Source organism: Scleropages formosus, chromosome 3 (assembly GCF_900964775.1).
Source record: "Scleropages formosus chromosome 3, fSclFor1.1, whole genome shotgun sequence".
In the NCBI taxonomy this organism is placed as follows: Eukaryota; Metazoa; Chordata; class Actinopteri; order Osteoglossiformes; family Osteoglossidae; genus Scleropages; species Scleropages formosus.
In genome coordinates this window covers 2,150,564-2,176,026 of record NC_041808.1, presented here as the reverse complement: position 1 = coordinate 2,176,026, position 25,463 = coordinate 2,150,564, and the positions used below count along the sequence as shown (strand labels likewise).

Here is a 25,463-nt window from a genome sequence, read left to right as displayed (position 1 = left end):
AATATATTTTTTTTTAAATATTTGATGTAAATAATAGGGGGCGCGGTGGTGCCGTGGGTTGGACCGGGTCCTGCTCTCCAGTGGGTCTGGGGTTCGAGTCCCGCTTGGGGTGCCTTGCGACGGACTGGCGTCCCGTCCTGGGTGTGTCCCCTCCCCCTCCGGCCTTCCGCCCTGTGTTGCCGGGTAGGCTCTGGTTCCCCGCGACCCCGTATGGGACAAGCGGTTCAGAGAATGCGTGCGTATTTGATGTAAATATGTGTATTTTTTGCAAAGTAGATGTAATGTGACATATTCTGTGTAACAATTACAACATTTTGAACTACTATTTGTAATTTGGAAATTATGTTTTTGACAAAGTAAAACTTACTACAAAACAGAGTTTAGAAAATCAGAAGAGAATGAAAGAAAAACATAATGGATGGAACCAAACTTGCTTACCAGATACATGAACAGGAACAAAGTCAGAGTTTGTTTTTGTAGATTTTTGAAGTTTACAAGATGATGTAAATGTAAATTCGAAAGTATTTTATTCACAAATGGGGCACAGTTTTCGTAGAACTTAATTGCATTTTATGTATTTATTTAACCAGTGTTTACTTACAAAGCAAGGAGAATTTGAAAAAGATAAGCATTCCATGTGACATTTATTAAGTTTTAAAATAGAATTTACAACTTAAGTAAATTCTATTTTAAGTTAAGTTAATTGTAAATTGCAACCATGCAAGACAGTAAACACATCAGATGCATGGTACAGCATTGGGTGTTTAGAGTAAATGTTACTGTAGGCAAATACTGTATCGATGTCACCGTAGGCATTAAATTCTTCTTGATAAAACACTGAAATCAGCTGAATCTCAGCTTGATTTCTATTTTCTAATTTCATTACAGGAGGTGTACCTTCAACAGAACTATGTGGGCTGAGGATGATTTCACTCCATGCAGTACTCCATGTCTGGGTAGCTGTACAGAACCTATAGAAAATGGAATGTACATCATGTCTCATGGAACATCAAGGCAGTCAGCACAACAAATAATGGTCTATGGATTTCGTCACTCCGTGGACGGAATGTTAGGCCGTGGTGTTTATGTCAGTCGTGACCTTCAGAAGGCCAGCAGGCACCCTCTTCATCTACCTGAACATCAGCGTGTAGTTTTGAAGTTGAAGGTTAGAGTTGGCAGGGTGAAGAGGATTGACTACCGGGGACACCCACTGCAGAAGACCTGGCATGACCATGGTTATGACACCGCGTGGTGTCCTCCATACTGTGGAATGGTCAAGAGTGGCCTGGAGGAAGACTGTGTATGGGATCCCAGCAGAATTACTGTTATAGGTGTAATCTATCCAAAAACATGTGATGCAATGCACTATACGTACTATACTCACAGTTGAGATGAGGAGTGGTAATCTTTCATGTATATGTCTAGCTAAATTACTTCATATATTGTTGTTAATATATGAATGACATCAAATTCATTTAGAAAGATGTCATTGGCTTAATGTTAGCACTTCTTATGACATGTTGAGTATTGTTGAGTATCACTCTTATATATATATATATCCAGCTAAATTACACAGCAACATACACTCTTGATTCATATGGTGGAAAGTAACAAATTAACTGTGCCTTAGAATTACGTGTCTGCATCCAGGTCTGTCTTTCTGTCGATGTAATGCACTCATTATACGTATTTTCCTGTGACATTGCTTTGGAGAAAAGCATCTGCTTAATGCCCAACATTACAGGTTATTTAATTTGCTCACATTAAATCTAAAGTTAGATTCATCTTTGAACTCCGTAAAAATGGTTACTTGGCATCAAATGCAGTCATGCACAGTGAGGACAGAATGTGACATTTCGTCTTATTTATAATGTGAAATAAAAACACACACACACACACTTTCAGAACCGCTCATCCCAGACGGGGTCGCGGGGAGCCGGAGCCTACCCGGCAACACAGGGCGCAAGGCCAGAGGGGGAGGGGACACACCCAGGACGGGATGCCAGTCCATCGCAAGGCACCCCAAGCAGAACTCGAACCCCAGACCCACTGGAGAGCAGGACCCGGTCCAACCCGCTGCGCCACCGCGCCCCCCGAAATAAAAACACTTAAGTCAAAATGGTTTCACCATTCATGATGACTTATGAAAAAGGAAATGCAACAAATTTGTCCTGCAATAAAACACAGACCAAAAAAAAAGACAAACACTAATATAAAAGGGAAACGTTAAACAATTGGATTAGGTTTAATTTCATTTAATTTAATTTAGTGAAACTTCTCATCACACTGTGAAGGACTGACATCCCGCCCTGGGTGACCCCACCCCAGTTTACACCAAAAGATTCTGATGCAGGCTCTGGATCACTGCAACCCTGATCATGTCAAAGGAGTAACTGAAATTGGATGGATGAATTGAAACTCCTCATATTTCATGCTCCTACTTGACTGAAGTAGTGTGGAGACAACATTGCTTTACTTAAGAATTGTCTTACAATGAGCAGAGTTTTAATCTTAGAAAGATCATTCTTTTGTCCCAAAATATCATACAGGAAGTTTAACATTTAGTGTACATGTTGTTGCTTTCAGATGTTTGGAGAATAGAACTACTTGTTTGAGGTCAACATTTGCTGGTGCACTGAAGTTTCGGTGATGAAAATGAGACCACAATAAATAAGCAATTAAAAAGAATTAATTGAGTAACTTCTGCAGAAGTGAAGCCACACCTTTTCTAGGAAAACAGTATTGTGAGAGTGCTGGGTGAAATGAAACTGAAAGTGTCCTTATCTGGAATACATAAAGTACATACAGTTCAGCAACGTTAATGACCCAGTTGCAATAGAGGGTCTGTGATGTTTACAAGCCCATCCTGACTGATCTGCTCCTCACCCCCATGGTCGCCCTCTGTCCGGGCTACAGAGAACATCTGGAGCTGCTCCTGGGGGGAGGGGGAAGGGGGGAGTAACATTCGCAATGACCGTAAGAGGTGCTACTCTGGTCACATCTAACTGGTCTCAGCACACCTGCTTCTTATTAAAACAGTCTTTAAAAGAATGTGGCCCAAAATGCAAACGTTGCAGAATCTCATTTGAGACCATATGGCCTTCCTTGCTTCTTGCCCCTTTATTCTCAGTCCTTCGGATCAAGGCCCTAGATTTTGGTCGATGATTCATCTGATCATGAATTCAAGCCACGGCCACAGTGACCACCACCACCTCATCAGGGTTTTCCTCCATGTCTATTGGTCCAAGGTCCCACATACAGTCTCAGGGCCCCGAGACATGTTTCCTCCTATTGTCAGAAAGCTCTCTGCAGTTGTGTTCCTTTAACCAACAGGGAAGCGTGACAGCATCGAGTAGGGGCAGCTATTAGATATTGACACATTGATACATGTATGATGTTTTTTCAGTATTGTTTAAAATACAGCTATGCTTTCTCAATTAGTATACTGTGTTGTGAGCTGTTCAATGGCAGAACAGTAGTAATGGACTAAGAATGAATGAAGTTGTTGAAAAACTCCCTGATTGTCAGAGAGCAACATGAACTGTTTTTAAACTGTTGGTAATGAATTTGATGCGCTAATAAACCAGATTAATTAAGAAAATCCTAACTTCCTTACCAGGGTGGTGTGGTGGCACTGTGTGTTTGGTCTGTGTCTACTTTCTGGTGGGTCTGGGGTTCAAATCCTGCTTGGGGTGCTTTGCAGCAGACTGGTGCCCTCTCCTGTGTATTTTCTCTTCCAGCCCTATGTCCTGTGGTGTTGGGTTAGGCTCTGGCTCACTATGACCCTGTTTGGGACAGGCAATTTCAACCTGTGTAACTTTGTCATACTGGCATGAGATGTTAGTCAGCATTTAATGTCTTTCTTTAGGACTTAGAGATGGCTCCGAAAAGAACGTTTATTAAGTGAATTTACCTTAAGTATCTGAGCACATTAAAAAAGAAAAGAAAAACCTTTCAGATTTGTTCAGAGAGATGAACCCTCATTTTTGTGGGCGAGAAACTCTTTGTATATGTTAACTTCTGTACTTCCCCCACCAGTGGAAAAAAAAAGGAAGATAGTTTGAGTAAACAATTCCAACACATGAGCCCCTTCCTGCATGGGCTCTATAAAAGCCTCAGGCCACAGAGATCTGTGTGCTGCGCATCTTCACTGGGTGTGCCCAAACCCATACCTTTGCAAGTGTGTTGTGTCATATTCCGAAAGCCGATTAAAGTGAAAGGCTTGACAAACTAAACACTGAAAACTAAACAATTTGGTAAGTTTATTTATCCATTAATGCATTATTATTACAATATGTATATATATTTAAATATTTGGTGTAAATATGTGTCTTTTGTGCAAAGCACATGTAATGTGACATATTCTGTGTAACAATTACAACATTTGGAACTACTATGTGTAATTTGGAAATGATGTTTTTGACAAAGTAAAACTTACTACACAACAGAGTTTAGAAAATCAGAAGAGAATGAAAGAAAAACATAATGGATGGAACCAAACTTGCTTATCAGATACATAAACAGGAATAAAGTCACAGTTTTGTTTTTGTAGATTTTTGAAATTTACAAGATAATGAAAATATAAGTTCAAAAGTATTTTACTCACAAATGACACAAAGTTTTAGTAGAACTTAATTCCGTTTTATGTATTTATTTAGCCAGTGTTTACTTACAAAACGAGGAGAATTTGGAAAAGATAAGTATTCCATGTTACATACTTTTTAAAATAGAATTTACAACTTATATTTTAAGTTAATTGCATATTGCAACCATGCAAGACGGTAAACACATCCAATGCACGGTACAGAATCGGGTGTTCAGAGTAAATGTTACTGTAGGCAAATACTGTATCAGATGTCACATTAAATTCTCCTTCATTAAACACACACACACACTTTCTGAACTACTTGTCCCATACGGGGTTGCAGGGAACTGGAGCCTAACCCAGCAACTCAGGGCATAGGGTTGGGGGGGGGGGGGGGGGGAACACCAGTCCGTCGCAAGGCACCCCAAGTGGGACTCGAACCCCAGACCCACCGGAGAGCAGGACCCAGTCCAACCCACTGCATCACCGCACCCCCCCTTCATAAAACACTGAAATCAATTTAATTTCATCTTGATTTCTGTTTTCCAGTTTCATTACAGGCAGTGTACTGTCAACAGAACCATGTGGGCTGAGGATGATGTCACTCCAGACGATACTCCACGTCTGGAAAGCGCTGCAAAACCAAGAAGAGATGGAGTATACACCATGTATCATGGAACATCAAGGCAGGCAGCACAACAAATAATGGCTCATGGATTCTGTCAGTCCGCAGATGGAATGCTGGGCCGTGGTGTGTATGTCAGTCGTGACCTTAGGAAGGCCAGCAGCTACCCTCTCCATCTACCTGAAAATCAGCGTGTAGTTTTGAAGTTGAAGGTTAGAGTTGGCAAGGTGAAGAAGATTTCCTACCAAGGACACCCACTCCAGAAGACCTGGCATAACCATGGTTATAACACCGCGTGGGTTCCTCCCAACTGTGGAATGGTCCCGAGTGGCCTGGAGGAAGACTGTGTATGGAATCCAGGCAGAATTACCGTTACTTCTGTAATCCATCCAAAGGCGTGTTGATAATGTGCCACAGTGTGAATTTAAGGCTCAATTAGTGGAGAACTTGAGTCTTTTATGTACTCTACATGTAGCAGTCAAATTACACAAATTGTATACCATAAATTGTTCTTGATGTATGTCAATCAAAATTCTTTAAGAGAAAAGCACAATCAACAACGTTTTTTTTTAAATTTTAAAAAGTAAGTTTTTTTTCTGTTTATTGTAAGGATAAAATGAATATTGCTGAGATTTTTAGCTCTTACATTTTCATACATTTCCTTGTTGAAATTGAGCATTCAAATTTCCCACAAGACAATTTTTACTGTTTACCTATTGCAGGTATTTATTCTGAAAATGCCAAGAGTGGTGATTAAAATTTTGCATGAAATTCACATGTTGATTTTATTTACAGTTTTATCCACAAATTGTATGAATCCGACATCTATGATGGAAAACATGACCTAAGATTGTATGGAAAAGTAATAAAAATTTTTAAGCTTTATTGTGCCTCATTATTGAGATTCCAAAGAACATCAAATTATCTGAAAAAAGATGAGTCCCAACACTCCCCATTTTGGGGGTAAACATGGGTTTCTGGTTCTGACTTTTTCTAAGCTGACTGAATATTGATGGGACAATAGACAAAGTCCGACATTATGTGTTATTAATAGTGCAAACCAGAAACGGTGTTCATCTTTGAACTTGTGGAGTTGAAATAAGTGCATTAAACTTAAAGGCATTAATTGGCTAGAGGCTATGCAATGATTGAGTAAATGGGTTGCTGTGACCATTGCTTGCAAAGATATGTCTTGTGCTTGCAGAAAGTGTGTAATCCAGATTGGAAAACAAAGTGTGTTGACATGTGTTTAAGCCAAGAAAAGTTGAGAAGAGTACTTTTTTTATGCACAAGAGATTAAGGTCAAGACAGCACTGAAAGAAAAAAAGGGGAAACATCAAGGTGTGATGTGAAAATAGGAAGACTAGACATCAGATGCAGTGGTGCACAACAAGGGCAGAGTGCAACGTTTTCTCTTATTCACACACTTATAAACACTTAAACCAAAATCATATCAGCATTTCCTGAGTCATAAAACAGGGAATGGAACACGTTTGTCTTGTAAAAAATCACAAAAAAAAAGGACAAACTTTAAAAAAATGTATTGCGATTAATTGAGTTTATTTCAGCTCCATATTACACACTCCTTATTCATTGAAATAGTGTGTCGATAGCAAAGTGGTTAGAGTTGCATTTCAAGGAGCTGTGTCTGAATCCCTGTTCCAACTGCTGGACTCTTGATAAAGGTAGTTTCTCTAAAATTGCATCGTAAAAAAATACCCAGCTCCATAACATTTACTGTCATTTAGAGATCATAGTAATTGAGAGATATTAGTAATCTTATTAAATGTAAATAAAATATGAACAAGGTGAAGTATAACAAAGGGTGTCACTGCACAGAGCATCTAGTGCAACCCAGACAACAGTTCGTTACCATTTCTGCATGTAATAAAGCATTCTTTTGTGTTGTGTAATTAAAGCTCTGTGTGTGAAAATCACTTGAAATACACACACACACACATTTTCAGAACCGCTTGTCCCTTACGGGGTCACGGGGAACCGGAGCCTACCCGGCAACACAGGGCGTAAGGCCAGAGGGGGAAGGGGACACACCCAGGACGGGACGCCAGTCCGCCGCAAGGCACCCCAAGCGGGACTTGAACCCCAGACCCACCGGAGAGCAGGACTGCGGTCCAACCCACTGCGCCACTGCACCCCCCTCACTTGAAATACTGGAATAAAATTATTTTTTATACTTTTTTTTTTTTTTTTTTTTTTGTCCATTATCCTACACTTATTGAGAGGAGTTACTGATGATTTGAGAGTGAAAGCTAAATGTTAAACAATAGAGTAATTTGGTATCATTGCTTGGTACATCATATATATGTTATCTGAGGTTCAGAGTACACAACACAATAATTCTTTTCCAAAATGTGAAAAATGAGAGCAATTTCATTTTATTAGGTATTCACTGCTTTTGTTTTATGTTTAATTAAATATTTTACTCAGGTGGCATAGGAAGTATGACTTAGTATTATAATGCTCCCCTGAGGTGCTACCGGAGACAGGCTCAGATAAAGTGCTCTTTGCTGAGAGCATACAACTTAATATACTCAAGAAAAAGACCATATCAAAAAAATTCAATAAATAATCAAAAAAAAAAAACATTGTACAACAGATACCAATCATGAAAACTGTACTTCGCTGAGAAACTCCACGACACAATTTCCAAAACAAAATTACACCAAAAAATCATGAGATTCCAGCTAAAAGTACTCATGACTTTCAGTATCTGCAATCGATGTCATATATTAAAATCACTGTTTAAAAAACGCAAATTAAATACAAGAAATAATTATCAACAAACAGCACTCTAAAACAGCATTAAACATCAGCAATTATTAAAATAAAAAAAAAAAATTAATGAAAGTCAAATATTAAACACTTTCCAAACAATTATCGCCCTCCTTCCCAGCTCCCAGATGACACCTTTTGATTGAAAATGAAAAACTAAACCTTGGAAGAGACCCTATATGGGACAAATCAATGAAAAACACAGCTGAATGATCTGGTCCAACTAGGGAAGGGGGGTAACCTTCTCTGCCTTTTTGTGGGCTGCCTATCAAAACAAGCGCCCCTAGTGTAGTACCAGTGACTGGTCCAGCCTCCCTCTTTCGTCTCTTCTTCCTCCTGGTCACCCTTGAAAAGTAAAATTTCATGTCCTTGTGACCAGAAGAGCGAGAATCCTCTTTGCTGGTGGCGCTACAGAAGTGCCGGCTGAGTGGGACCCACCAACACTGGCTGTTGCAAAATGAAAGTGATGGTGATGCATTCAAGAAAAGAGAAACAATCACGATTGAAACTAATGAGGAAATAATAAAGTAAAAGTTGAAACCCCAATGAACAATGGAAAAGTGAACATTAAAGTATCTATAATGTTTTGCACACGCACACACACACACACACACACACACACACACACACACACCCCAGTGTTCTCAAGCCTACCTCTCTCTACTCTTCCAAGTCCTGTCCCTCATTGTTCCCCAGTCCTGTTCCACGTCTCTTTGATAACAACCGCCTGTCTTGTCCCACGACAACGATTTTGGATCTTCACCTCTGTTCAGTTCGTTGATCGACTGACCATTTGCCCTTCCCCGACCATGAGAACACGTCTAGTCCTTTAAATCTGAATGAACGATTCTGCATTTGGGTCCAGCCTCAGCTCCCATACCTTTGCGGAATCTCATCAGAGACAGCTGCCCTCCTTCGTGACGTCCAGTTCACACGCAACCCTTGTTCTCAATTCTCGTCCTTCGGTTTTTGTCCCTTCGCTTCGTCTCCCGACAACGTCCAGGGCCTTTGTTTTGCTTCGTCTCCTGACCTCACCCATGGATCCCCGCTCTGACCCCGATCGCCGATCAGTCGACCATCTGCCTGTCCCCAACAACACCGAGAACTTGCCTGATCCCCTGAATCCAGACGAACGACTCCGCACTTGGGTCCTGCCATCCCGGTTCTCTCGGCCCCCATGACACCTCCGTGTCCTCTGTTCATCTTGGCAGGAGTAACATTTCTTATCTTTTTCTATGTCTCTCTCTACTGTAAATACTGCAGTTACAGTTATTATTATTTATTTCTATAGTTACATATGGGGGAGCGTAGTGGGTTGGACCGGGTCCTGCTCTCTAGTGGATCTGGGGTTCGAGTCCCGCTTGGGGTGCCTTGCGACGGACTGGTGTCCCGTCCTGGGTGTGTCCCCTCCCCCCTGTGTTGCCGGGTAGGCTCTGGTTCCCCACGACCCCGTATGGGACAAGCGGTTCAGAAAATGTATGTATGTATGTATGCATGTATAGTTACATATATTATTATTATTATTATTATTATTATTATTATTATATTAAAGATGTTTTAGTGTATCCAAAGTGTTTCTTTAATGTTTTTTATACATAGAAAGGTAAACAATATACAATATACAAACAGTTGACAAACTGACGTTAGATACCCACCATACCTAACTGTTCTGACTTACGTCAGACTTACGTCAAAATCCAACTTAAAGGCAGACTGAGGACACGGAACTTGTTTGTAATTCGGGGACTGCCTGTGGGTTTCAGCTGAGGTATCATGTAGGTCCAGCTATTGTTTTTTTTTACTATATGTATACACAATATCTGGCACAAATAGATACATTTATGAGGGATGATTATAAAAAGGATCAATTCCAATAAACAAATCAAAACTTTTCTATACATTCTCCATTAATATACTCTGTTATGAGCTCTTCAAGGGTAAAACAGTAGTATGGGACCTAGAAAGGAGCAGACAGATGAGGCAAGATTGCCGATTCTTGGTCAGCAATCTATTTTGTTTTCCTTGTGAACCTTAGGCCTGGATTTATTTCCACAGGCATGTTCCACATGTGTTTATGGTCCAGTCCTAAGTGCCTTTTGTGCTCCTGTCCAGGTCCAGTGTTCCAGTCTGGTTTTACGTCACACCTTTGTATTCAAGTCCCACACACAGATTCCTGTTTCACTTTTCACCTTTGTGAGAATACACTGTGTGTGTCTTGGTCCTGTGTTCATCGTTTCACCTCTACACTGTACTTTTCATCTCGTACTGTGCACTTATAAATACACTCTACACGTGGGGTCATTGTACCTTGCGACCGTGTCAGTCTCACATAAGATGCAACACTCTTTATAATAGATGATGTCACATGGCAAAGAACTGGTGGGACTATCAGTGGATAGGTTGGAAGGATCACTAATTTCTAAAGAACATCTGTATTATCATCTTCCAAGGCCAGACTAATGGAAAAGTCTAGATTTTTAGAATTTTCAGTTTTTTTGCACATTTTGTAAAAATGGAAATATGTTTATTCAGCTGTTCAGTTTTCCATTTCCACAATAATTATTGCATTTGCATTTATACACTTACTACATTCATCCTCCAGAGCAGCTTACAAAGTTAAGCTACCCACAATTATTTATGAATTTATGCAGCTGGTTAATTTTATTGGAACAGTATAAGGTAATTACCTTGCTGAAGAGTATGAAAGCAGTAGATGACATTTGAGCCAACAACTTTCGAAGGTAACAGCATTAACCACTTGCTATTAAATAGTGGGTTGGACCACAGTCCTGCTCTCCGGTGGGTCTGGGGTTCAAGTCCCGCTTGGGGTGCCTTGTGATGGGATGGCGTCCTGTCCTGGGTGTGTCCCCTTCTCCTCCGGCCTTACGCCCTGTGTTACCGGGTTGGCTCCGGTTCCCCACGACCCCGTATGGGACAAGCGGTTCTGAAAATGTGTGTGTGTGTGTGTGTGTGTGTATTAAACAGGGCACTTTAGGATAAGAGGAAAAGAAGATGAGACACTGTTTGTTAAAGTAATATTGATGGTGATAAATCCTTTACTAAAGATGTTTAAAGGCCTTCAATCACAATTATACCATGATACAGTATTACCATTAATAGATTTATTTTGAATATTGAGTATCTGTAGAGAACATGTAATCACATCGCAGTTTAAGTAGGTTCAACAGTCCACTGATATTTAGACTAGATTAAAGACAAGAAGCAGAAAATTGCTGTAATGTTATCTAGTGCTGTATGAGTGAAAATATACCTGAGCGTTAAATGTGCTTTAACATCATTCACAATCTGCACTGCTTAAGCGAATACTGGTGCAGTCAAAAACAGATCACCTATGTCGCAACCTACGATTCATATTACGTTGTTGATCTAGTAGGTTTCAAAATGCAGGACGTTTCTGTTCGCATGCTCTTTTCCACAATTTTTGCTTAGAACAAGCATGGGCAATGAGACACAAATTGGGAATGATGTATACTTTCCAAAAGAGGCATGTACGCACTGCAATCAAACTAAAGGAACAGTGCTAAAAATAAAATAACATGAAAAGAAAGTTCAGGGAGTGAATTCGCCTCAACAGATTTCACATAAATGAAGAAAACACAGGAAGAGAAATACCAGTAATAAAACACATACAGGTGAATGTAAATGCAAGCATGCCTGTATACTGTAAGGGTAATACTGTAATAATGTCTGTGTAATACTGTGAAAGATGGGGAAAAAAAATTCAACATTCATAAAACTGAAGAGTGACACAGCATGTTTCTTAGATGCTTTATCAACGGTGCAAGTCGTACCGTTCTGCCGTAAATGACTACATGAGGCATCCTACCGTCACTTGCACACTTTCTGCATGATAAATAAGTTATTAGTACGATATAGCTATAAATATTTAGAGGTCATGCACTTCTACAGAAGCCATTTGTGTACACTAACTGGATGACTAACTGGATGAACATGAAGTTACCAAAGTCGTGGAAGATGGTGGGGAAAGCACGGACAGCATTACAGACTTGCGCATGTCCTTAGTCGGTTCCATGTCTTCTTTTGGTGGGAATGGGGTTTTTAATTGGCTTTGTCTGTGTTTCATTTCTATAAGGCTCTCAAGAAGTTCTTTTTAAAAAAAAAACACAAAAATGTGGGTTTTTTTCAGAGCGAGACCTGATTCCAGCCCTGCATGGCGTACACGGACAGCGGAAGCAAGAGCAGCCAGGGACAACTGTGCAAAAACACACTGATCGTGGAACACGTCACCATTTTACCTGCAAAGCCAGAGAGAAAGAGAAACGCTTCAAACTACTGTGCCAGACAAGAAAGAACCACAGATTGTCACTGCAGCTTGAAAGCAAGGTTAGTAGCTAATTTTCAAAAAGTTCATTTTGATTTTTTTAATCTAATGAGAGAGGACGCTGACACAGGAACGTGCTACTTCGGCCGTCTGTGATCGCTACCTGTTCTCCCATCACTACTGGAGAGTCTACGTGGGTGTGATGATATCGCAATGTAACACCTCACCTTTTTCCACAAACCTATTTATAGTCTTGTTCCTAGTTTTGCAGATGAAGGTGGTGTTTTCTGAGACCACGTAGTTCTCCAGCCTCAGCCTGTATCCGTCCTTTCCAAGCTGCACGACGGTGGACTTGTAATTGAAGTTTCTGTCTGCCATTTCAGTAGTGGAATTGGTGTTAATAATGATTTCATTTCTCGCCTTGGAAATGGAAAACACATAGTTGTTAATCTGGTTGGGCTTAGACTCGATTTTGCAGTCTACTCGTATGTCTTTGTCTTCTTCCTGGCACACAGTGATGGTGTCGCAGAGGCCGGGACCCACGAGAACTGGAAAAGACAAACCATGCATCAGTGACTAAATGTGTAGGTAGCACTTTCAGCATGTTAAAGACCGACAGCTACCGAGTTTGTATTTGTATGTCATGATGAGCAGAAGACACGAAGGAGGCTGGACCCAAGTGCAGGATCATTTATTCGGTATCAAAGGACTAGGCTTGTTCTCGTGGTCAGGGACGAGTGAATGGTCGGTCGATCGGCGAATTGAACAGGGACGAAGGTCTGAAGTCGTGGTCGGGGACGAGGCGGGTGGTCGTTGCCAAAGAGATGTGGGAAGGGACTGGTGAATCATGGGGGACAGGACGTGGGGTAAGCAAACAAGATACAGTAGGTCTGACGGTGCAGACGGAATGGTTGTCTTAAGTGAGATTCCGCAACTGGGAAGTGGTCGAGTGGTGTCTTTTGAAGCCAGGTGCTTAATCAGAGCCAGGTGCTGCTGGTTGAGGTGCAGGTGTGGTCATGACATTGTAACAGTGCTAAGTAATGGCTCTCTTAACAAAACAGCGTTGTCGGTGACCATAACAAATCAAACATCAATGTATGCAAAATTAAAGCAGCTTACAAAAATGTATTAAAGTAACTATAAGGTAAGTGCCATTGTGTTGAAGTCAATTCCAAAATGATTGTAAAATGACCTAGAAGTCAATAGGCACATCTCAGACTGAATGAGAATTTAGATGTTTTACAGTGCTGAGAATACTCTTGAGAGGTATGACTCTGATTTAACCAGAATTTTGCAACCCCAAAATCCATGTTTTCAATTTAATTATTTTGAGATTTTCTTAACATGAAAATTAGGTTGTATAAGATATTCTAAAAACACATAAACATAACTCAATGTCTAATGATACATATAATATAAATCACTGCAAAATACAAAATATATTGAAATATAAACTTACCCAATAAAAATACAGCAAGTTTTAACAAAGCAGTCATCATGCCAGTTTCTGTACTGAAACTAAAAGAAAGAAAGATAGTAATTTTATAATGCTGAAATATTTGAAGAAATATGGCATTGTCAGATTATTTTGCATTGAATGAACATAATTACAAAAGTGAAGAGAGATAAAGGACATATAATTAGTTAAACACGGCATCTTTAAAAATGACTAGAACATGTTTTTCATATCACGTTCATTTTTCTGACACTTTGCTCCAAAGCAACTTACATTAACGTTACCGATAATTATTTACTCATTTATACAGCTGGCTGATTTCACTGGAGTAATTTAGGGTAAGTACCTTGCTCAAGGGAACTACATTTGGAAACGAGATTTGAATATGCAGCTTTTGGGTTGTGTACCTGGTAAGTCTTAACCTAAATTCTGGAATGCACAATGCTGCTTGAAAGTGTGTGAACCCCTTGTGTCCCTTGGTTTTACCACAAAAAGGTTATTTAATGAGAAGCAGTCTTTTCCATGTGACATAAAAGATATGCAATGACCAGTTTTATATGGAAATCATGTGTGTAGCAGAAACACAGAAGTAGTGCAGGTGCAAAAATAAGTGAAGCCCAAGTGCCATTGGTTAAAGCAGGAACCCTGGAGAAGCTGTTCACCAGCACTGTGTTTATGCTGGTAGTCTATGAATGGTAAATACGGAAAACATAACATCTGCAGACTGAATTCCAAGTTTCATATATTTATGTAGCCTATTAATGCTGGCAATGTCACGTGTTGATAAATGTTAATCTTTGTAAATGACACACTGTTTCAAGTTTTCAAAAGGGGTGATCAAACAAACATTCGGAGCAGAAGATCCTTAATGTGTGGTAACTCCATCTCATTCAATTTTAAGGAAAAAATGGTAATATAAATAATGTTAATGGGTAGCATGGTGGAATGGTGGTTGGGGTTGGTGCTGCCCTGTACTTTGAATTTGTGATTGAGGGTTAGGGTTTGATCTCCATTCAGGCTTTATGGAGTCTGCATGTTCTCCCCAAGTTCATGTGGGTTTCACCTGGGATGCTCTGGTTTCCTCCTGCACTTCAGACATGTCTCCCACGTGCATTGTTGAGTAGCCCTTAGTGTGTGAGAAGGTACCCTACAACAGATCTGCGTCATGCCAGGGCGTTTCCTCCCTTTGCCTGGTACACTCTATCTCCGGGATTGGATTCACACCACTACAGCTGAGTACTGGACAAGCACTCAAGGATAAAATAACAGTAATATGCTTGTTTTTTTTTCTTCAATAAAAAGTGTCATAAGCTGTTATGTATTAAATTGAAAAATAAAAAGGTTATGTTTGTATAGAGCAGAAATTTTCTCTAATATGGAGTTCCTCCTCCTTTGATCTTCAAATCAGTCTGTACACATCTAAACATTTTTACACATTTTTATGTTTTTTTTCTACTGATCCTTTGTGTGACTTTCAGCAGTAGCCATTCTAAAGGCTCCCTTAGTCATCAGCAGTCTGCCCTGTTTCATGCAGCAATAATGAAATACAAAGCAGTATTTAGGTGAATGAAGCAATTTCTTATAACATTTATATGCTCCTTGTGCTATCAAAAACCTTCCAAGAAAAAAAGGTGTGTTACATAAACCAGTACGGATTAATCCGGGACAGCACCTTGTTTTCACTGTTTCTGCACTTAAATACTTCCCAAACCCAGCACGATGATGCACAGAACAATAAAAAGACTGCATAAACAGCAACGTTAATAGGTCATTTGCTGAAAACCGCTCCCCGCAGCAGCACCCCACCCCCACCCCCACCCCCACCCCCACAGCTGACTCATCATTTTCCTGCAACCGGACACACAAAACAAGGGCAACATTTTCCCTCACCGATTATGTATCATCCAGCAATTCCATAGATGATGGATAAGCATCTTTCACACAGTCATCTGAATCCACATACATGCCCTTTCAGTGCGTGACTCTGAGATACTAAGTAATAGGTATGACATGAGGAAACGTGACAAGATACAGAATGCTGAGAACATTTACATATAGCAATGGATGAATAAATGCACAAATAAGAATGATTACTAGCCTCTATTATCACTCTACATGCTATGTCATGTATGTGGTACACTGTACATCTCTGCCTGTAAAACCACAGTTCCTTTTCACTCAGACTGTTCCAGAATTCTTACCTGCCTGGCTGTGTGTGAGTGTGCGTGTATCCCCCCTCCTCTTATGCGTATGGCTGAGAGCGTCTCTGCTTTTGCCTCTGTCTGCTCTGCGTCAATGAATATGTCATCAGAAGTGTGTGAACGCTGGGTTGGTGACACAGAGGAGAGTGTGTGGGCATGGGGAGGAGCCACTGCAGTGTAATATCACCCAACTGCTGCTCAGCCCACCCCCTGCACACACTCGCCCCTTTGCTTATTTGTGCAGAAAGCTCTCTGGAAATACGTCACACAGCAGAGGGCACAAGAGCAGAGAGAAAGATGAGAGAAAAGAAGCTGAACATCCCACAAGAAATGTGGGGTCCAGATTAAATATTCAAAAAGAAAGATTTTCTTAAAAAAAAAAAAAAAAAAAAGAAACCTAATAAATAATGCATGTCATAAGTCAATATAGTGCTATTGAATAAATGAGACAGCAGACACATAGTTTCATCACATATATGTTATACAAAAACAGTTATTATTGTGAGACAGTGTCTCTATGTATATATTTCGGTTCAATATATAATAGGAAAGTGAGAGGGGGCACTGTGGCACAGTCGGGTTTGGCCGGCTCTGGTTTTCTGGTGGGTCTGGGGTTTGAGTCCTCCTTTGGTGCCTTGCGATGGACTGGCGTCCTGTTCTGGGTGTGTCCCCTCCCCCTTCAGCCTTGTGCTCTGCGTTGCTGGGTTAGACTCCTGTTTGCCGTGACCCTGCTCGGGACAAGCAGTTTCAGCCAGTGTGTGTGAGCTATTAATTCTCTTGGATATGTAAGATGTGGCATGCTCTTTGTTGTTGTAGGTGTCTCAGCAGGAAGGGTACTAAAAAATACAATTCGGAAAAGAAAATCATCCATCTCAGAAGTACTGCTAGGGCTGTATCCCTGTCCCATTGCCCAGCCTGCATGAATATTTGATGTGCAGGCAACATAATAACAAAAAGCACTCAACTATCTAATAAGAATGTATTGATTATCTCCTGTTCCTTGCAAAAAGTGCATGGGTGGTGGAAGTGCAAGTTCATTTCAATGATTTTTAATTTATTGATTCATTGAAACTGGCTTAGTTTTTCCCAGAATGCAAAGTCCTTGAGGCATCTCATGTGGTACGACAGGCCTTCTTATTTAAATGTTCATTCTGCTTGAAGTCTTCTATTAACAACACAAATATGCCAAAATATCTTCAGTAAATACTTTCTCTTAGTTTATTCTTGTAAATATAATTTTTGTGTTACTAAGGTGCCAACGGCAAATTGCAGTCATGCGTCGCTTAATGACGGACTGCGTATATGACGGTGGTCCCATAACATTATAATTGAGTTGAAAAATTCTTATCGACTAACAACGTCGTAGCAAATCATGTTACTTGTTCATGGTGGTGCTGATGTAAACAAAGCTACTATGCTGCGGGTCTTTTAAAGTATACCGCATACAATTATGTACAGTACATAATACTCTAATGATAATAAACACCTATATTACTGGTTTATATATTTACTATAGTGTACTTTTTATCATTATTTTATAATGTCTTTCTACTTATAAAAAAGTTTACTGTAAAACAGTATGCTGTGTTACACCAGTAACAGTGTCATAAATTTTGTGTTTACTGCATCTTTTGACTGCATCGAGGCTATACTATCTAGGTTTATAGGTTTGTGCATTATATTTTGCATTGGAGGTTTGTCGCTGCTGTTTGTGGTGTTTCGGGTAAAGTGTAGTTGTTTTGCTACCGCTTCCCGTCGTGCATTCCTGTTGTTTAGCTGTGTGGGTTGATAGATACAATTGGCTGTGTGTTTGTATAGCGTTGCGTGGCACTGTAATTATTTTGTTTGTTAAGTAGTATTTACTGGTTTGTTAAGACGACCGTTCTCCGCATCATTTTTGTGTCCCATAGCGGGAGCGGGCGTGACTCCGTGAGTTTGATTAATCGCGTCTGGTTGGTTGTTTGTTTTGGTCGCCATTGTTGGTATAGTTTCGGTTTCGATTAGGAATTCAGCTGATAGGCGGTAGCCCAGTTTAAATAGCAGCTGGTGACCCATAGTGGCAGCAGCAGCCTCTTGGTGTGAAGACTCGGGGTGCAAAGACAAGGGCGTCTACTTGCAGGAGTCCACCGTTACAGTTGTCCTCAAGGGAGCATGCGTCTAACATGTTGGCCATCAAAGTCTTCTATGGTAAGCGAGCCATAAGAATTCATCACCGCCGGAGGCCTGGGCTCTCTCACTGCTACAGCAATCTGGTTTATCCTCACCTGTCAAACCTTCCATCTGGCTTTACTTTCTCTCCAAAACAGAGATTCTTTACCTCCCAGCTGGCCTGTCCTCCTGTCACGCCCTCTCGATCAAACTGGACTACTCACTCATTTCGCCTAGCTCCTTTGCTAAGAGTCTGGGAGTTACGATTGATGCGAGTCTGTCATTCTCTCAACATATCAAAGCTACAACAAGGACCTGCAGATACATCCTGCATAATATTCGTAGGATCTGTCCCTACCTCACTAGTGACTCTGCCCAACTACTTGTCCAGGCCATGGTGACTTCCCGTCTGGACTACTGCAGCTCTCTTCTGTGTGGCCTTCCTGCTAATGCCATCAAACCTCCTCAACTTCTACAGAATGCTGCTGCATGAGTTGTGTTTGATTTGCCAAAGTGCTCCCATGTATCTCCTCTACTCATTTCTCTTCACTGGCTTCCTATAGCTGCCCGAATAAAATTCAAAACCCTGGTTACTGTGCACAAATGCATCAATAGAGCTGCTCCCAGCTGTTTACAAGACTTAATCAACTGCAACACCTCAGCCCGGCCCCTTCGCTCATCTACTTCTGCTCGTTTGGTGGTCCCACGCACAAAAGGTAAAGCTTGTAGGTTCTGGGTCTGTTGTGGTGGAATGACCTTCCCCTGTCACTCAGAACTGTGGAAACTCTGTCTATATTCAAGAAGTGTCTGAAAACTCACCTTTTCCAGATCCACTTGGCCCAAGATCTCTCCAGCTCATTTACGGTGTAACTGTTAACACATCGTCACTCTATTAGCATCCCCAGATACAACTTTTATTCAGCCACTAGTCTGGCATTGTACTTGCTTATTTTTGTATCTTATAATATTTAAAAAACAATGGTGGGAGGGTATTGGGATTTGTCTATCCTGTGTTTTATGCACCTACTCAAACAGTGAATCTCGGTGCAGCAAGTGGTAGGTAACAAACTAGGTTTCCTTGAGACATTCATGTCTGCAGCTATGTCTCCTTCTCTTAGTGTAATGCAGAAATTGTACTTTTGTTGAGATGTATGTCGCTTTGGACAAAAGTGTCTGCTAAATGAATAAATGTAAATGTAAATGGATAAGTACATTCTATGACAGAGGCTATACTATCTAGGTGTGTATAAGTACACTCTATGATCGAGGCTATACCATCTAGATTTCTATAAGTACATTCTACGATGTTCGCAGAACAATGAAATCGCCTAACGACGCATTTCTCAGAGCGTATCCCCGTCGTAAAGTGACACAAGTGTGTATATTGGTATCACAGATCTCAGAAACTACCAAGCATAACCCATAAGGGGTGCTACCAAAAAAGTCTTCTGAATGTCATATTTCTCAGTTTTTGGTAATAAACTTGTGTGACAGCATTGTTCACACATATGTATGAACATGACCCTTAAGGGGTTCTATGTAAAATACCTGAATCAGTGTACATCACAGTTATCCATCTGGCAGACGCTTTTCAGGGAAGCGACATGCAAAAGGGGTCCAAAAGAAGTCACCCAACTGTTAAAAAACCATGCCTGGTATTTAATCTTTTAATAGCACAAATATTAACAGAATGGAGAAAAAACTTTCCCTGTTCATCCTTTAAATGAAAAAATAAAAACATGAACAGTTGAAGTTCACAGTAACTAATTTAATTCAGCTAGAGACAGATAGTCCATCAAGAAATTGCAAGAATGTCCACATACATAAAACAAGGTCAAAAGGTCAGCGTTTTGACAGGTGTTATCATTTAGCCCTATTGAAATACTGTAATTGCAGAAACACTTCTCACACTGAAAGCACATATAAGGGACCAAACAATGCAGAGAAACCAGTCCAGTACCCATTATGAGAAAGTCTCAGGCTCTGAGCTGTAGGTCTTCTTTAGCTACATACAAGTCACGCAAACGAAGTCTGCAAATCAAAGTCATGGTGATTCCCATCAGCAGCACTTGAGGGAGCTCGAGCTTCAGGAAATGAGTTAAGCTTTTAGTTGTATGTGTGGTCTGTTCATCATAAATCAAGCTGTAATGTTTTAAGAATCGGGATTACAGCAAAAAAAATAAAAATAATTTCAACATCAACGCTGAGGTCACTGGCATACATAGACAAACAAAAGTAAAAACACAGAGTGATATTGGAAAGAACTGCAAATACAGATCAAGGACACCAAATTACAATGTTATAATATAATAATGTTATTGCAATGTTATAATATACTCTTAAGTATTACAATGTTTAAAATGTTAAAGCATTACAATGTTATAATATAATCTTATTACATTATTTCTTATACTTGCTTATCAATTTAAAAATGGTGGATGGTGTTACTTATTTGCTAACTATATCCAACAATTGTCTAAAGAATGCAATAAAGCAGCCCTTTTCACTATTATTTACTTCCAGTTTTTAGTGAAACCTTAATTTTGTCTGTTGTGTTTGTTGTTTTCAGTTGGTGTTGAGTATGTCCAGTATATTGCTATGGCGTTTTTATTTTTTTCTTTATTTTTTTTTTGATGCACATGCTTTTCATTTCAGTCACAGTTTAAAACTTCCCAGTGTGTGCTATTGGTGTTACAAGTAGTCTTCGTTTTCTGTATATATTCTGCTGTAAACTAATCTCTGCAAGCAATATATTGTGGTTCCCTCTTCAAAACAACAATTTATATTTTTTAAACAGCCATTTTAAACAAATTAACTTTGGAGAGAGTTGTCCTTTTGAACTGTGTTGACATAGAGTGGACCCCAGTTGCCCTTCATATTTAGCAGCAATCAAAACAGGTCACATAGATGCTAATACTTGTTTAAATTCCAACAAAAATATATTCACTTGTTTTGTGACACATGCACAGAATGTATAAATTATTCCTTTTGAAAGATCAATAAAAGAATGTTTTCGCCTCAAACCCTCATCTCTGTTTCTTCATTATATGTATGTGTGTTCATATGTATATGGTATACTGAATTTCACTGGGATTTAAAAAACATGTAATCCATCCATCCATCCATCCATCCATCAGTGGAGGTTGCGAGTAGCCTTTTCATACTCCTGCCCAAAGCTCTCAGTTGTAAAGATGATCCATAACCAGAAGGACAAAGATGAATGAATAAACTGCACATTTGGCACTTTATCTGAGAAGGAGTGACTGACATATTTATTTGTACTCTCTGGACTATTGGTGTCTTAGAGATCACTTGCGGTCCACTGACAACCTGAAAAGTCTCTTCAAAAAACATCTGAGTGGTAAAACCTTGCCCAGTCAGTGTACATACCCATGATACCACTAGACAGTATACTAACCCTTTTTTGAAAATAATCTAAAAAGAAAGATAAAAACACAGATGACAGTCTATGATTTCTCTTTCCATTTGTGCCAATTCTTCTGCCATTCTTCCTATTTTTAAAGTAAAAAGACTCAGCCTGCTCAAGGACACCATTTGTCTGTGTCACCATAAATACGGGTCTCATGCTAGACACCAAGTTTTTCATAAGTGCAAGAGTGGCCCGAAAGGATATAAATGTGAAGTGATAATACTCGACTGAAATGTGCGTGAAGCGTCACAAGGAAAGGTGTGCAATCAAATGATTAATTTCTTGCAGATGCTGAATTACTGGGATGACAGAAAATAAATTCAAAATTTGAGAAGTTTTAATGTTGCCGGATATTAAGACATCAGTTATTTCTTATTACTGAAATTACTGAATCATTTGCCAACTTTGTGATTTAAAAAAAAAATATTTAATTTTCTTCTAATGCTGCTCACATTTATCAAAGCATCGGCTGCTCTCTGTAAGTCTTTCACGTTGAACTTGTACCTAACACCATAACTAGTTAATTACTTACAACACTTAATTATGTCAAAGTTAGGAAAGAATCTAAATTTAAAATTTTTTCAGCATTTAGTCCATTTTGTCACAGTGTTTATTTATGCAACAATTACTATTTACATTTACATTTATTCATTTAGCAGATGCTTTTCTCCAAAGTGACATACAGCATGAAAAATACAAAATAACTTTAATCAACAATTCAGTATTTTCAGGCAAAAAAGTGGACATATTTGAAAAATTAATAGATGCTAATTTCTTTGGTGCACACAGTGTCAGACAACATTGACGGCTATTAAGCGCAGTGGACCATGGGAAAATTTATTTGTGTAGTTACACCAGCGCACCAAGTGATGGTGGTGGAGGACTAGGACTCGGCTTCTAAAAAATAATGAGTTTGTTTTTAATTTTTGTTTTGTGGTTAAAAAAAAACAAACCTCTGCTTTTTACACTTATTTATTCATCACTTTTCTTGAAAGCACTTTACAGTGTTAAGCTACCTACAATTATTTACTCATTTATACAAGTGGATATCTTTATTTTACTGGAGCAATTCAGGTTACGTATATTGTTCAAGGATACGAAAGCTAACAGCTCTCCTTCGAATAGTTATCTATATAGAATATTTACTTTTTTAAAAGAATCATATGCATATAGTTACATTTATTTTTTTAGCTGACGCGTTCTCCAAAACGGTTTACACTGTTGAATCGCTTATAATTATCTATCCATTTAAACAACTGGTTAATTTTATTGGCACAATTTAGGGTAAGTACCTCGCTCAAGGGTACTGCAAGTCCATTAGTCAATGTTCCCAAGTTCAAAGTAGACAGGTACACGAACTGATGTTTCTGCTAAAGAGCATCAAAATCTTTCCATAATGTGAGACAAATTTACCCTCAACATCATTGAATTTACTTGAACAGAAATATTCTTTTAAAAACACAAGAATAATGTTACATTTGTATAACAAATTTCATATGTTAGACAAATACAAGAGCTTCCCTAATTTCTGTTAATTGTTGGTAAACTGACATTGCACAAACATTGTACAAGATCTGCCTAATAATCCACTATTTTTTATTATTTTAAAGTGCTGCTTGAAAGTATGCGAACCCTGCAGAGATAGTCATTTTTCTTGTATACAATATTTAAAGAATTTAAAAAAAAATAATAATTATTATGCATACCTGATTCTACTTACCTACCTGGTTTAACCAGTGAAACTTGGGCTACACTTATTTACACCTGCACCACTTCCGTGTTTCTACGACACCCACGATTTCCTATAAAGCAACATATGGAACTGATCATTAAACACCTATTATGTCAGATAGGAAAGACAGATTCTCATTAAATAACCATTTTTTGGTAAAACTAAGGCACAAGTTGGCTCCACATACCTTCAAGCAGTGCTCAAAATGCCCAGTTTACTCTTACAACAATATACCTAGAAAGAAAAGTGGACAGTTAAATAGACCCAACAAAGCAGGATGTTAGCTGTTGCACTACTATTTGCAACCTGCTGCAAACTATTTAAATAGGTTGCTAAATATAATATTACTTTGCATGTTTTGTTCATTCTGATACCATTAGGATACTGTGAAACATCAAACAAAAGATTTAGAATTTTGATTTGAAACTTTTCATAGCACTTGAGACATCCAAACAATAGAAACCACAGACACTCATTTCCACATCCCTATTATTTATTCTTTATATTTTGTTACTGTATGTGGACAGACTGGATGGGACAAAATGCATGAGGAAGATGAGAAAAACATAATAGATGCCATACAAAGAATGTGCTGCTGAACAGTAGTGCATGTCTGGATTAGATAAATACAGACAATTTCTGCTGTATTTTTTGAATGGTTAAATACAAATATGTTGACATTTCTCAGGAGACCTCATGAATTTAAAATAAGAACCAGTCTTGCACTTCTCACCTTGTCTGTAGATTATTTGTTTTTATGAGCACTGCTTCCAAATAAAGGTGGGAAGAAGTGACCTCGGTTCAAAAGCAATTAATCACCTGAGCCGTGAGACGGCTGCCACCATTAATCTTACAGCCTTCGAGGAGTTCATTAATTACCTGGAATAGGAGCAAGTAAACTGTACCACAGTGAAAGGATACATTCAGCCTACTGTAAACTTCTCCTTATTTATTCCCTTATTTACCAAGATGTAAATAATATGTAATTTAGCTGCTGTACAGAATGTTTAAAATTAAATTAACTTGTAATATGTATAAATCAGCTCAAAATGCTTTTTGAAGACCAGGAATAAAAAATTAAGGGTTTAAATGTATTTTAAAGTATAATTAAACATATTTCAAAAGACCATGTTCATGTAGTTACAGTTCTTACAGTAAAGAAATATGTTTTCATGAACTTTTTAGTTTTTTCCAATTAAAAAAAAATCTAGCTGGACATGGATAATAATAATATTAATAATAATAATAATAATAATAATAATAATAATAATAATAATAATAATAATAATACACACGCACACACACATTCTCTGAACCTCTTGTCCCATTTGGGGTCACGGGGAGCCAGAGTCTAACCTGGCAACACAGGGAGTAAGGCTGGAGGGGGAGGGGACACACCCAGGACGGGACGCCAGTCTGTCGCAAGGCACCCCAAGTGGGACTCAAACCCCAGACCCACCAGAGAGCAGGACCTGGTCCAACCCACTGCGCCACCGTGCCCTCCATAATAATAATAATAATAATAATAATAATAATAATAATAATAATAAGTTTACCAACATATTAATAATAGATAGATAATAGGTGCTTGATATAGGAGAATGCTTTACTGTGCACAGCAGTTTGTATTTTGAGGACTGGATTTCCATCTTTGTTACAAAACACAAATTACATGATGCTGGCTGAATAGAGAGGATGGCACTGCAGTATACCAGGTGACATACAATTATAGGCTTAACCAAGAGCTTGGAAGAGTATTGTTTGAGGAACTGGCAGATTTTAGGGTTATCGAAGAGGAAGGGTCTGCAGATGTGGGTTGTAGCTCTGATATGTGGGGAAAAGGCAACTTTCAGCATCACTTTTGAGAGATAGGGCTCCTGGCATGAAGAAAGACCATGAGGGAAGTAAAAGATTTCAGTCTTGGAAAGGCTGTTGATCAGTTGTCAAGAACACATGTGCTGATTAGTTTTAAATTTGCTTTTTGATCAGACTTTGCAAGTTTTTAAAATTCACCATGAGTGTTGAACAGACGGGGGTGCGGTGGCGCAGTGGGTTAGACCACAGTCCTGCTTTCCGGTGGGTCTGGGGTTCGAGTCCCGCTTGGGGTGCCTTGCGATGGACTGGCGTCCCGTCCTGGGTGTGTCCCCTTCCCCCTCCGGCCTTACGCCCTGTGTTGCCGGGTAGGCTCCG

At 39.3% G+C, this 25,463-nt stretch overlaps 1 protein-coding gene across 1 annotated transcript; it reads left to right on the top strand.

Moving 5' to 3' along the window:
• Positions 1-852: 852 nt before the first annotated feature.
• Positions 853-5,682, top strand: LOC108924759 (uncharacterized). Its single transcript, XM_018736307.2, has 2 exons — positions 853-1,362; positions 5,218-5,682. The coding sequence occupies exons 1-2, from the start codon at positions 911-913 to the stop codon at positions 5,612-5,614; spliced, it is 849 nt and encodes a 282-aa protein (XP_018591823.2). The 5' UTR covers positions 853-910; the 3' UTR covers positions 5,615-5,682.
• Positions 5,683-25,463: the final 19,781 nt, after the last annotated feature.